General features: G+C 47.3%; 2 protein-coding genes across 2 annotated transcripts; both read left to right on the top strand.

Moving 5' to 3' along the window:
- The first annotated feature begins 5943 nt into the window (after window positions 1-5943).
- LOC133890579 (tobamovirus multiplication protein 1) lies at window positions 5944-9118 on the top strand. Its single transcript, XM_062331020.1, has 11 exons — window positions 5944-6086; window positions 6151-6439; window positions 6681-6771; window positions 6919-6971; window positions 7114-7206; window positions 7304-7375; window positions 7556-7674; window positions 7763-7826; window positions 8288-8341; window positions 8639-8716; window positions 8830-9118. The coding sequence occupies exons 2-11, from the start codon at window positions 6284-6286 to the stop codon at window positions 8920-8922; spliced, it is 873 nt and encodes a 290-aa protein (XP_062187004.1). The 5' UTR covers window positions 5944-6086; window positions 6151-6283; the 3' UTR covers window positions 8923-9118.
- Window positions 9119-9257: 139 nt separating this feature from the next.
- LOC133890578 (cysteine-rich receptor-like protein kinase 25) lies at window positions 9258-12070 on the top strand. Its single transcript, XM_062331019.1, has 2 exons — window positions 9258-10773; window positions 10877-12070. Exons 1-2 carry the CDS (start codon window positions 9633-9635, stop codon window positions 11959-11961), a joined length of 2226 nt encoding a protein of 741 aa, XP_062187003.1. The 5' UTR covers window positions 9258-9632; the 3' UTR covers window positions 11962-12070.
- The last annotated feature ends 304 nt before the right edge of the window (window positions 12071-12374 follow it).

The raw sequence follows: 12374 nt of genomic DNA, 5'->3' as shown, positions 1-12374 counted from the left end.
CTCTCCTTTCCCGCGCTAAACCACCACCGCGCCCCTTGGCCCAACTCGCCACACGCTGGTCAGTTCGCACACACGTGCATCCGCGCAAGCGTGGCTGACCACGTGTCGCCCATCCAGTCGCGCCCGTTGCGCTTCTCCTCTTTCTCCTCCCTCCTCTACCTCACCGCGTCGCCTGCCACCATTTTCCCTTCTTCGGGAAATATCCCCGCGCGTCCCGACCGGCCTCCGCTTCTCTCGCTCTCTCTCTCCGCCCATGCTCACGCGACTTTCACGCCCTGCCCGCACGTGGATGGCACAGAGCGCCACACCGCGGGAAATTTGAAGAATTTCCTACCAAATGTCTCCATATTGAAGGATGTCATCATCCAGACTCGATGACCACACGAGCACAACGAACACTCATACTAGTATGACACTCTAAGAGGGTTGTTCCTCTAGGAATCTATGGCACTCTAATAAGATGGGTAAGTAGTCAGTTATTGTATAGTCATTTCAAATGACTATTTAGATACAATGCTTGCTTGGAGTCCTTTGACACAATGCTGATAGGAACCAAAGTTGAACAACGGAATCTGATATATGATACAAACAAAATAGAAGAAACTATCAACAGTATTAAAGTAGTCCTACTATAACAAGTGCCTAGAATCGTCTCTGCTTTAGGACGACCGTATTTGGTCCACCTTCATATTCAGCATGCAATTCCCCAACTCTTTGCTTGCACCTAGCTTGAGCAAGTAACACAAGTGGCCAATCACACTCATTTCCACCTCCAGATACCTCCTCTGTAACACCCTGAGTTTTAGCATTTTAGAAAATAGCAAAATCACTCTAAATTAAAATTTTCTAATTATTAAACTAATAAAAATCAAGGAAATATATATTTAAATATATATATATATATACTTGTATATGTGTATTCAAATATATTATTTTGGCTAAGTATGTCAAAGATCACTAAATTAATTTCTAAATTAATCGTTGCAATAAATTGAGCATATGCATTTTCGGTTTAATGGTTCTTATGGTTCTTTGTGTGGCGATTCAAAGTTGAATGTCTCTCAAATTCAAATATGTTTAAGTTCTTTTCAGCAATTTCCTAATCCAAATCCATCCGTGAAAATATATCTTCCAATTCAACTTCAAATATTCTTTTGAATCAATTTCAAATCCTAAATTCAAATACTCTTATTTGGATTACTGCCAAATCCAAATTTAGATCTAAATTCAAATACTCCTGTATTGAATTTAATCCCAAATATCTCAAATCCAGATTCGATCAAATCTTCATCGAATTTGTAATTAAATTCATTTCGAATCATTCAAGACATATTCAATTCAAATTCAAGTCATTCATCGAATCATCATACAATCTAATTCAAATTCGAATACCTTTATTCGAATTATCACATATTCCCTTTACAATTCAAATACATCAATTTGGTTTGTCACATAAATATCTCCCTCTCCGATCTCTCTCTGCACTCTCTCTCTCTCTGATCTTTTCACCGAGCAACACCGGCCAGTCCTCTCCTCTCCTCTGATATTTCCACGAGCACGTAAATGCCATTTCTCCTCCTCCTCCCTTTCCTTCACCTACTAGCCTCCTCCACACCATACATACACACACATGCATACAAACATAGCAGCAAACCGCCCACGCGCTGTCCCGGCCGTGGCAGAGCTCGCCCACGTGTTGTCTCGACCGCTGCCGTGTGCACGCCATCGCCCGCACTGCCGCCGTGCGTCCCCTCCGCCACCAAGCTGTGCTCATTATCGCCATTGCTAGCTCGTGCGTAGTTGCACTGCGCCATGCCACCGCTCGGCCGCGTACAACTACCGTGCGACCGTCTCGGGCCTCCCCTGCGCGTCACCAACCTTCGACCACCACGCAGCTGGCCTGAGCGCCGTCCTCCACTGTCGCTGCCCCACTGAGCCACTATGCAAGCGTTATCATCATGCACGCCATCCATTCACGATGATCCTCCCTCTCCTTCCTCCCCTCTGCTCCTTCGCGCCATTGTCGGTCGCTCCGCGGTGCTCTGCCCTCCCACGTCGTGCGGCTTGTGTACGCCGTCCCAACAGCCGCCGACGCACATCATCTTGTGCGCGCTGCCGCTTTCCTCCGGCGCCACCCACTCTTCCTTCTGCGCAAAATATAACTAGGAACAGAGCTACACCAAATTTTTGGCTTCAGTAGCCTAAATTCTAACTTGATTTTTCTGTTTAGAACAATTCTGTAGATAGAGAACTTTTAAAGTTGATGCCAACAAACTTGACATACGTGCAAAGGGCAAAAGATATCCTATTCTAAATTCTCTCCTAAAGGTAATTTGCGACTTTGTTATCAGAAGAAAAGGCTCTTATACAAGGAATTAGGCATGTTCAGCTCCTAACTAGCTAGATTACAGTTTACAAAGCCCTGGAGTGGAATTGGGATATCCGGAATAGCTCAATAGTAGGAGTGAAATAGGAATGTAATGATTGTAATGCTAGTAAAGCAATTGAAAGAAGTACTCAAGTTTAATAATTGGAAGCTTAAATGCACAATTCCATGTGCAGCACTCGATCATCGACTCGAGCAACATCGAATTTGAAAATCCCACACCACAACCAGGGGTTGATTGAACCGTCGGATGCTTTGGAACTGGGGATCGGGATGGAGTGAATCAGCAGCTAGGGCTTACCAAGAGCGATCCTGACCCCCGACAGTCGATGAGTTAGAAAATCGAGGAGACAGAGCGTCCAAAGTCGCCGGAGATGGCCTGTCACATCCGGTTTTCAAGAGAACAAATCAGATGTATTCCACATGAATGTTAGGATCAAGTTTTCATACATACAGTGACTTCATAAGTGATAACATAACAGTGTCATTAAATAATTATAAGATTCATTACAAAAGGACCCGTAGGTCTTAAAGAAAACACTGCGATAACTTCCAGCGATAACAGTTCTTCCATCTATTCACAGGCATTGTCCGGGGGAGCGCCAGCCTACGACATAGTCTTCAGGTCAACATCTTCTCTCGCCTAGAACTCAGCACCATCGGTCGGGATATCCTTGAAATCCTCACCTTTTGAGCAGCATCAAGAAGTTGGGAGAAAGCAAGCGTGAGTACATGGAGTACTCAGCAAGTGTGAAAAAACATGATATGAAGGCTTAAGATAAGGAAAAACTTGACTCAGGTTGACTGCAACTATACCAATCTAATCTAGGACTCAAAATACATAGCAAACATATTTACTATGTGTGATGACACCAACATTAAAGGGACAGCTCGTCGGATTCTATCCGACTACCAAACTCACTAGATATCTCATATCTGGCTACCAACTCATCGGGGTTCCACCACTCGACCACCAAAAACCAACCATCCAAGATCCCCACTAATTATGAAGAAGTCTAAGCATGCTCTTGACCGTGAGCACGGCTGATACATCAGTTTTATACTCTGTAGAGTTTATACACTTTACCCACGAGTCGTGGTTCCCGTTTTGCTTCACACTTCCGGGGTGTACAACCAGGGTCTCACTACAAGGCCTTTACAAAGCGCCTCCAAATTCATATGCACTCACTAAGATTTCACCGCTAACAGGGATTCCATCCACTCCATAGACCCCCTCTTGTGCCACTCAATCGTCCACTGGTGCGTATAGAATAAGAAGGACATCTAATTAATTGGCCAAGTTGTACCCATATAAGCCTCGTGGTTGCGATGTTATGCCGGCTTACAGGCTTCACAAACCGGTTCTTAAGATCTATAGCAGGTACTTGCACATCACACAAGACGCACACAACAATCATACCAATCAAACCAACCTGCATAGATTCCTATGATCAAAGTTGCTACAAAAATTACCCAAACCAGTTCATGTTGCATAGAATCAGTATTCTGATTAATATTTAATCCACTCGACAACAAGGACAATAGGGAAAGTACTAGTAAAACCCTAAACATGGGATTTATATTGACAAGCATGCATCTAGAAAAATAAAGCTACACTTTCCTACAACAGGATCAAAGTGATCAATGACACTTGGCTTCAGCCACGGGTTGTTCAAACTCCTCGAACGTCTGGTCCTGCAAGTTCACACACTGCCCGTCTCCTATAGCAATCGCGCACACCAAAAATAAATAAACGCAAACATCTAAGAACAATACACAAAACAATAGCAATGCACTATAAAAAGATTACTAACGGATAGTACTCGTTGCTACAATCGCGAGAGCGGAAGAATCGTCGATATTGGAGCTCGTATAAAAAAGTTGTAAGGGTTTTAAGCTACATGGGCTTTTGTGAAAAAGTACAAGGGCTAAATTGTAAAAATAGAAAGTTTTAATGACTTATTTGTAAAATTCAAGGACCTACTTGTAATTATACAAAAGTTTAGAGGGCTAAAAGTAAAATAATAGTACTAACCAGGGGCATGATTATGAAAATAGAAAAGTTTAGGGGCCTATATGTAAAATTTCCTAATTTTATGTAATAAAGAAATTATTTTTATATTAAAAAATCCTAATTATCGCGTCAACAGGCTGATTGGGCTTGGGTGTGCTCACGTGGCATAACACGTGGGTATGGGTGCTGAGGTGACCGGCTGAGGTGGACGATGACTTGGCCCTGGCGCTGACTGGATAAGAGCATTTATATCTAGGGGGCACGATCTAGATTGGACAGCTGAGATTTAAAATGCGAAGGGGTATCTGGGCTTCTAATCTCGATTGCACGCGATGCATCGGACGATCGACGATAAAAGGGGGGGAAACAGGTGTCCGGCGGCGGCGGGAACACGGCGGCGCCACCTTGAACATCACCGGAAAACGACGAAAACCTCGTCTCTGGGCACGATTCATGACGATGAACGGCTGGGGAGAAAGAGGAGCGGACGACGAACCCGTTTTGGCGCATACCTGTGGCGACGAGGCACGGGAAGGTGATCAACGGCGGTGAAGGCGACAGAGGTGCTCGGGTTGACGACGGGGAGGCGCTCCGGTGGCCGAGAGACGACGGGAAGGAGTCGACGACCTTTCTCTCGAGCTTGCAAAGTCGGTGAACCAGATGGCAAGGGCGGATCAGCACCAGAGCGGCGGCAACACGAGCTTGGGGGGTGTGCGATAATGGCGCTGGGCGGCGGCGGCTAGGGCTGCAGAACAGATAGAAAAAGAAGGGGGAATCGCACACATATATAGAGGGAGAAACGGATAAACGGGAGGAGAACAGATTCGGCTGGAGTTTTGTTAGGATTCGGGTTCGGGGTGGCGGTGCTTGAGCTCGAATCGGACTCGGACCAATGCGGCGTAGCGAAGGGGACGATTCTGACAAGTGGGCCCGGTGAAAACGTCGTCACATGGCTGCGGGAAGCACCTTGTACGGGCGCAACACCTTTCCAGTTAGGACGTGAACCGAGGTGGCTGTCCATCGACTCACGTAAACGGAGGCAAGTCGGAGCTGGCTGCTCTCCCGTCAGTGTGTGGCCACAACGGAGGACGCACCACGCGATTGGGAGCTATAGCTAGACGACTCAGGCGGAGTCAAGGGCGGGGTGCAGGCGCATAGGGGTATTACCCCTCCTAAACATGTCTAATATATATCAGATATTTCTTTATTTTATTATAATTAACTATTCTAATTATTATGAGTGTCTTCTCCCTCTTGTGGGTCTATATTGATGGAAAAGCCTTTTCTTCTCGAAGAGAGAGAGATAATAGGAGTATATAAAATAGTGCGTCCCAAGCAATTTCGAGAGGAGCGAAACCAAGCAAGCAAATCAGCACAGCATTGGGCATTTTCCTGCCGCCCTACATGTAGAAGATCACAAGGCCTCAACTGATTGATTGAAGAGCACAGCACGGCACAGGAGCCTCGCGTGTCGCCTGCCACCACGCCATTGGCCCTACGTGGCATGCATGCCGCCGGACGGCTAGCTGACTCAGTCGCTCGCTGGACGACTATAGCAGTCCTTAATGCCTGCATCGATTCGATTTCGATCCATTCAATCTGATGGGTATTATTATCATATCGCATGCATCATCACGAACGATTCCATTCCACCAAATCCATCGTCACCTTCAAACCCTTCTGTCGGTAAAGCCTCCCACCTTTCCCTTCCTTCAGTTTTCTCTCTCTATCTTGTTCCTCGCGCACGCAGGCTGGCGGGAGAGGCAGGCGCGCACACAGAAAGAAAAGCAGAGAGAGAAGACCGCGTCGGAAGCAGAGGCAGAGGAAACGACATCAGATATTCAGATTGTGCGTGAGAGAGAGAGAGAGAGAGAGAGAGAGAGATGAGGGAGGTGGCCTCCCCCTTTGCCGCCGGTGCCTCCTCCTCGTCGGCAGCGCTGCAGGGCTGGTGGGACAACGTCAACGAGTCGCCCGAGTGGCAGGACGCCGCCTTCTTCTCCCTCACCGCCGCCTACGCCCTCGTCTCCGCCGTCGCACTGGTCCGCCTCCCTCTCCCTCTCCAACCTAGTAACAACCTAGCTAGAGGGGAACTTTTCTTTTACTACCCGGAACGTTCCCCCGCCCTCTTTTCTTTTGGGTGCGACCGAATTGATCTGACCTGCTATTCACCCATTGGTGACCTCACCGCCCTTGCTGTAAAAATCGAATCTTTTTGCCCTCCTCCGCGTTCGATTCGATCCTCATCTTTGGTTTCCTTGTGCCGCCACCACTCTCTTGCAGATTCAACTCATCAGGATCCAGCGCCGGGTGCCCGAGTTCGGATGGACCACGCAGAAGGTCTTCCACCTCATGAACTTCCTTGTCAATGGGGGTAATGGAATCAGGATCCTACTCTCTCTCTCTCTCTCTCTCTCTCTCTCTCTTATTCTCTTCTTGTCCTGCACTGTCCTGTGCTACCCAATTCATCCGTGTTATGTGAACTAACCAACCAAACGCTTCTCCCCTTGTCTTGCTGCAGTTCGTGCTGTTGTATTCGGATTCCATGTCCATGTCTTCCTTCTCCGGACAAAAGTAAGATTCCTTTTTTTCTGCACTTACTCTTGGTCTACTTTACTTTTAAGTTTAAGGATGCACGGTGTTCTTGTTTGTTGTACTAAAAGATCAAGATTCAAGTTTGCTCATTTCGTTAAAAGACCTCCTTTTCTTTCAACAGGTATATAAGTTGGTCCTACTTGATCTCCCCGGGTTGTTGTTTTTCTCGACCTACACCTTACTCGTGCTTTTCTGGGCAGAAATATACCATCAGGTGCCTGCTGCGCATTGTCTGAACCTTCATTTTACATCATGTCTATTGTTCATCTTTCTCAAAGAAATGATATGCGGACATGTTGGTTGATTTTCAGGCTAGGAGTCTCCCAACAGACAAGTTAAGGCCTGCATACATTGCCGTTAACAGTATCGTATATGTAATTCAGGTCTGTTCTTTCTCATCTTTGCACATTTGTCATATCACTTGCTGCGTATCATCGCAAATTTTACCTGTAGAGTTTCATGTCAGCTTTCCTATTTTTTTACTGTTTTCAAGATTCCAAGTGCTATTGCATAGTTGATATTGGTTAACTTTGATTGCAACCTCTGATTGGGCATCTGGACAGGTATGTATATGGATATACCTCGGAATAAATGATAATGCAACGGTTGAGCTTGCGAGCAAGATCTTCATAGTAGCTGTCTCCTTTGTGGCTCTTCTCGGCTTTTCTGTGTATGGTGGAAGGTAACTCGGTGTTCCATGTCTTTTGCTATTGTGCTAACTGTCAGACTTAGTTATTTATTATGTAAAATGCGCTGCTGTTTCCCTTCAGGTTGTTTTTCTTGCTGAGACGTTTCCCTATTGAATCGAAGGGGCGGCAAAAGAAGCTTTATGAGGTGACTGCAACCCTGCAATAAAAAACCTTAAACATTTCCTGTTCAAATGCCCATGAAAAGACTACTGTAGAGATTGGAGAACATACCGCCAAATCATTAGGTTGAAGTTACTTATCAATCACAAATATTAGATTTACCTTGAAATAGTGGATAAAAGACATTCATTCAATATGAAATTCTTTGGCAATGTTCGTAATATGGTGTTTGGAGTTCTATAAACTGTGATTAAAATTTTGTGTTGTATTGGTCATTTTTGTCCAGTGACTAATTAACTATATTTTTTATATTTCTGTGTCTAGTTCCCAATTGTTTGGTTTTAAAAGATATATTTTTTAATTATTATATGGTTTCTTAAAAACAAATCTGTTGTTGTTTGGTCCTTCAATCTAGAATACAACTGTTAACTGCTTTTGGGATCTATATAATTTTCATTGTGACGTGGCATTTTTCCAATGTCTCAGGTGGGGACTGTGACAGCAGTTTGCGTTACCTGCTTCCTGATAAGATGTGTTGTGGTGAGTATTTGGTTCTCAGTTACTGACTGTTTGGTATTCAAGAATGACGCTTGATTATTCTTTTTGGTTGATCTGAAAGTAGATATCTGATGTAGTCCTGTATATAAGAATGTGAATCCACCAAACATAGCAGCCTAGTGGGTACTGCACCTGATGTTGTTGTGCACTGTGGTGATAAGATTAAAGAGTCACCGAATTTGTGGTTTACAAATCCACTTGCAAAACATCCCACATGTATATAATTGCGCACTTTTGTCTTTTATCTCTAATCTTTCTCCTTGTTTGTATTGATGGTAGGTGGCATTATCTGCATTTGATCCCGATGTATCACTCGAGGTTTTGGATCATCCAATCCTAGATTTCTTCTATTATATGGTAAAGCACTAATACTTCCTTGTACTAGTTACGTGGCCATTGCTCCTTGGTGCTAGTTACACGTCTATTGCTCTCTGGTGCCAATGTTCTTGAACATTTTGCCCCTTGTACAGTTGACGGAGATACTGCCTTCTGCGCTTGTCCTCTTCATCCTCCGGAAGCTTCCTCCCAAGCGGGTATCGGCACAATACCACCCTATTAACTAGAGAGCTTGTATGGTATTATGCTAAGAACTCTGGATAAGCTGAAATCGCTGAAAACCTACATCTGGTTGGAGTTGAATGCTTTTGTTTGAGCTGTTGTGTTTATGGAAGTATCAATGCGTCATCTTATGAGAAAGAGTTCTGGGTGTTGAATGGTAATGAATTTCACGATGTTTTTTCCCCTCCTTTTGTGCTTGCATCTCCAAGTTCTTGTTTGTTGTGCTGCCTGGAGCCTGACATCTCTAGCAGTGCCATTCTTGAGGCTGCCTGATGATATAGATAAGGGTAGTGGCTTGGTGCCAGTGATGTTTATTACTTTTGTAACTAGTAAGTAATGACAACACTATTTTTCTCGGTATTCCTGAATTGAATCTTAATGTGAACCGAGTACTGCTGTTACATGCTGGTCTTGCAGTAGCTACGGTATTGCAAAGTGCAGAGGCGATCTAGACAGGATTTCAGTTCAGGGGGTGCACACTCAAATAGACCTTTTCTTTGAGACAGATAGAATACGTGCATGGCCAATCTTACTGGTGCCCATTCCGTTGAGACTAATGATAAGGGGACTGGTTGAGTCCAGCTCTTGTTTGAGAACACTAGTGGTTCATCTTGTTTGTAGTAAAGATGCCGTGTAGGAATTGGGGAAACAGCAAGGCAGCCGGTTTCTCTGACGGACCTGCTGCTGCGGAGACCAGAGAGGCAGAGTCAACCTGATGCTTCGTCCCCGTGGCTGTCACAATCTGCTTCCACTTGCAATTCTTGACTACTCCAGGCCACTAGCTATTCTTTTCTTCATTGGATTGTCTTCTGTATGTAGAGTCCTTGCAAGAAGTATCAGTCTTGCAGCAAAGTGCAATTCCCCCAAGATGTTCAGAGCTGTAGCTGATTGGTGTCAGTGCACCAAGAGGACGAGGACGAGGACGAGGTTCCACATCGCCATGGATGCCGCCATCCTCTTCTCCTGCCCTCCAATTTCCGTCGTCCCCAGGTCCCTGTCTTGTCGGCGCCTCCTAGCCGTCACCGTCCTCGTCTTCCTCCTCCCATGCGTGCTCTCCCAGCCCGCCAACCTCTGCGGGACCAAGGCCAATGGCAGGTTCGTCTGCCCTGACTGCTCCACCTCCCCTGCCACCTCAAACCGTGGTGCCACCTTCGAGGCCAACCTCCTTCGGCTCCGGGACTCCCTCCAGTTAATGGTGGCCGCCAACGCCAGCTTCTTGAACGCCACCTTCGCCGGTGGCGAGACGGAGGACACGGTGTACGGTCTCGCCATGTGCCTTGCGGACGCGGAGCGGTCGGACTGCGCCACCTGCCTCGCCGGAGCGGCTGCCGAGCTGCCCGGGACACGGTGCGCGAGCCGCAGGGACATGGTCCTCTGGTACGCGCACTGCCTCGTGCGCTACGACAACGCCAGCTTCTTCGGCGCCGCGGACACGTCGCCGGCGCGGCGGTTCGACGTGCCCAACCCCAACAACTTCTCCGACCCGGCGAGCCTGCACGCGGCGCGCAGGAGGCTGGCCGGGCGGATGGTCGCCGCGGCGGCGGCGTCGCCGCTCCGGTTCGCGTTCGACGAGGAGGAGGTCACCGCGAACGTGACGCTGCACGGACTGGCGCAGTGCACTGAGGATCTGCCCCTCGAGGAGTGCAACAGGTGCCTGGTGTCGCACATGTCCTGGCTCGCCGGCTGCTGCGCGGACATGGACGGCGTCAGGCTGAACGGGCCAAGCTGCTACCTGCACTTGGAGTTCATGGGCTTCGTGCCCGGCACGCCGCCGTCCATGGCGCCGCTGATCGAACCATCTCCTCCGGCGTCTGTGCCAGGTGCAGGGAAGTCCTCAAGGAAAAAGACCAGAATTTGTGAGTAACAATTGAATCCCTTGCTGCACAAAGTAATCGTCATGTTAAAACATTCAGATGAATATTCAATTCTGCTTCTGCCCCTTTTGACTGGTTGATGCAGACATAGTAGCAGGTGCGTTGAGTGCAGTGGCTCTGTGCTTCTTTCTTCTTGGAGCTTTCCTATGTTACAAGAAGAAGCGCCATGGCTCACTGCGGTGGCCATGGAAGAGGGGATCAGACAACAGGAAGAGGATGGAGTCCTTGTTGCAACAGCATCATCCAAAGAGGTACAGTTACTCACAAGTGAAACGGATGACCAAATCTTTCGCTCACAAGCTAGGCCAAGGCGGCAACGGTGAGGTTTACAAAGGTAGCCTCCCGGACGGCCGTGAGATTGCAGTGAAGATGCTCAAGGAGACCAAGGTCGACGGCGAGGAGTTCATGAATGAGGTAGCCAGCATCAGCAGAACTTCACACGTCAATGTCGTTACACTCTTAGGATTTTGCTTGGAGGGACCAAAGAGGAGGGGCCTCATCTATGAGTACATGCCCAATGGTTCCCTCGAAAGGTACACGGTCGGCGGCGATGGCGAAGCTGGTGCTCATGGAGAAGAACGGTCACTCAGCTGGGAGAAACTATTCGACATCGCGGTTGGCATTGCGCGAGGTCTCGAGTACCTGCACCGGGGGTGCAACGCTCACATTGTGCATTTTGACATCAAACCCCACAACATCCTACTGGACCGGGACTTGCGCCCTAAGATCTCCGATTTCGGGCTGGCCAAGCTATGCCCTCAGAAGGAGAGCACCATCTCGGTGTCGATTACTGGAGCCAGGGGGACGATCGGTTACATCGCGCCCGAGGTGTTCTCGAGGCAGGTCAGAGCAGTCACCAGCAAGTCTGATGTCTACAGCTACGGCATGATGGTTCTTGAGATGGTTGGCGCAAGGAGAAGCATCAGTGCTGGCTCTGGTTCCGGAGCAAGCAGCAGGTATTTCCCTCAATGTCTTTATGAAGATCTTGACCGGTTCTGCGCAAGCGCCTGTGAGATCGATGTCGAGGCCACCGGAGTTGTGAGGAAGATGGTGGTCGTTGGGTTGTGGTGCATTCAGATCTCACCTTCAGATCGGCCGTCGATGAGCAGAGTTGTTGAGATGCTGGAGAAGAGCACCACAGAACTGCAGCTGCCGCCACATGCATCCTGATGACACGAGCATTACGAGTTTGCAAACATCATGTTCATCCCTATTTTCTGCACACGGGCTTTGTAGGTGCTCTAAAATTCAAATGGTCCATTATTTGGAATCCATATTATCTGCACCCAGGCCCCAGCATTCTATTATGTTTCATCTCTGTGAATAGGGTAATAATATCTATCAACAAAGACAGAAGAAGAACTAGAACCCAAAAAAGGGAGCAAAGGAATGCAAATAATCAAACTAACTAGCTCTTGACAAGTGAGGCCTCTGGCCAGTCAGCTTAATTTTACCACGTTATGCAGGTGCCAGAAAATCATCATCTCCCTGCATTTCAAGTTAGTCGTTCCCTGCATCTTTGTCCGAGATCCAGGCTTAGTTTCCAGAGTCATTTATCGATGGCGAGGCCACGGAGCTTGTGA

The sequence above is a fragment of the Phragmites australis genome, chromosome 14, assembly GCF_958298935.1.
Source record: "Phragmites australis chromosome 14, lpPhrAust1.1, whole genome shotgun sequence".
Lineage (NCBI taxonomy): Eukaryota > Viridiplantae > Streptophyta > Magnoliopsida > Poales > Poaceae > Phragmites > Phragmites australis.
Note: the sequence above shows the minus strand (reverse complement) of the source record. Positions and strands in the feature narration are given on the sequence as shown.

Excerpts from the sequence above, each read along its gene's own strand:
- LOC133890579 (XM_062331020.1), top strand. The coding sequence starts at position 6,284 with ATGAGGGAGGTGGCCTCCCCCTTTGCCGCCGGTGCCTCCTCCTCGTCG. Across the intron at positions 6,972-7,113 it reads TCTTCCTTCTCCGGACAAAA|GTATATAAGTTGGTCCTACT; the intron begins GTAAGATTCCTT and ends TTCTTTCAACAG. Across the intron at positions 8,342-8,638 it reads TCCTGATAAGATGTGTTGTG|GTGGCATTATCTGCATTTGA; the intron begins GTGAGTATTTGG and ends TATTGATGGTAG.
- LOC133890578 (XM_062331019.1), top strand. The coding sequence starts at position 9,633 with ATGCTTCGTCCCCGTGGCTGTCACAATCTGCTTCCACTTGCAATTCTT. Across the intron at positions 10,774-10,876 it reads AAGGAAAAAGACCAGAATTT|ACATAGTAGCAGGTGCGTTG; the intron begins GTGAGTAACAAT and ends TGGTTGATGCAG.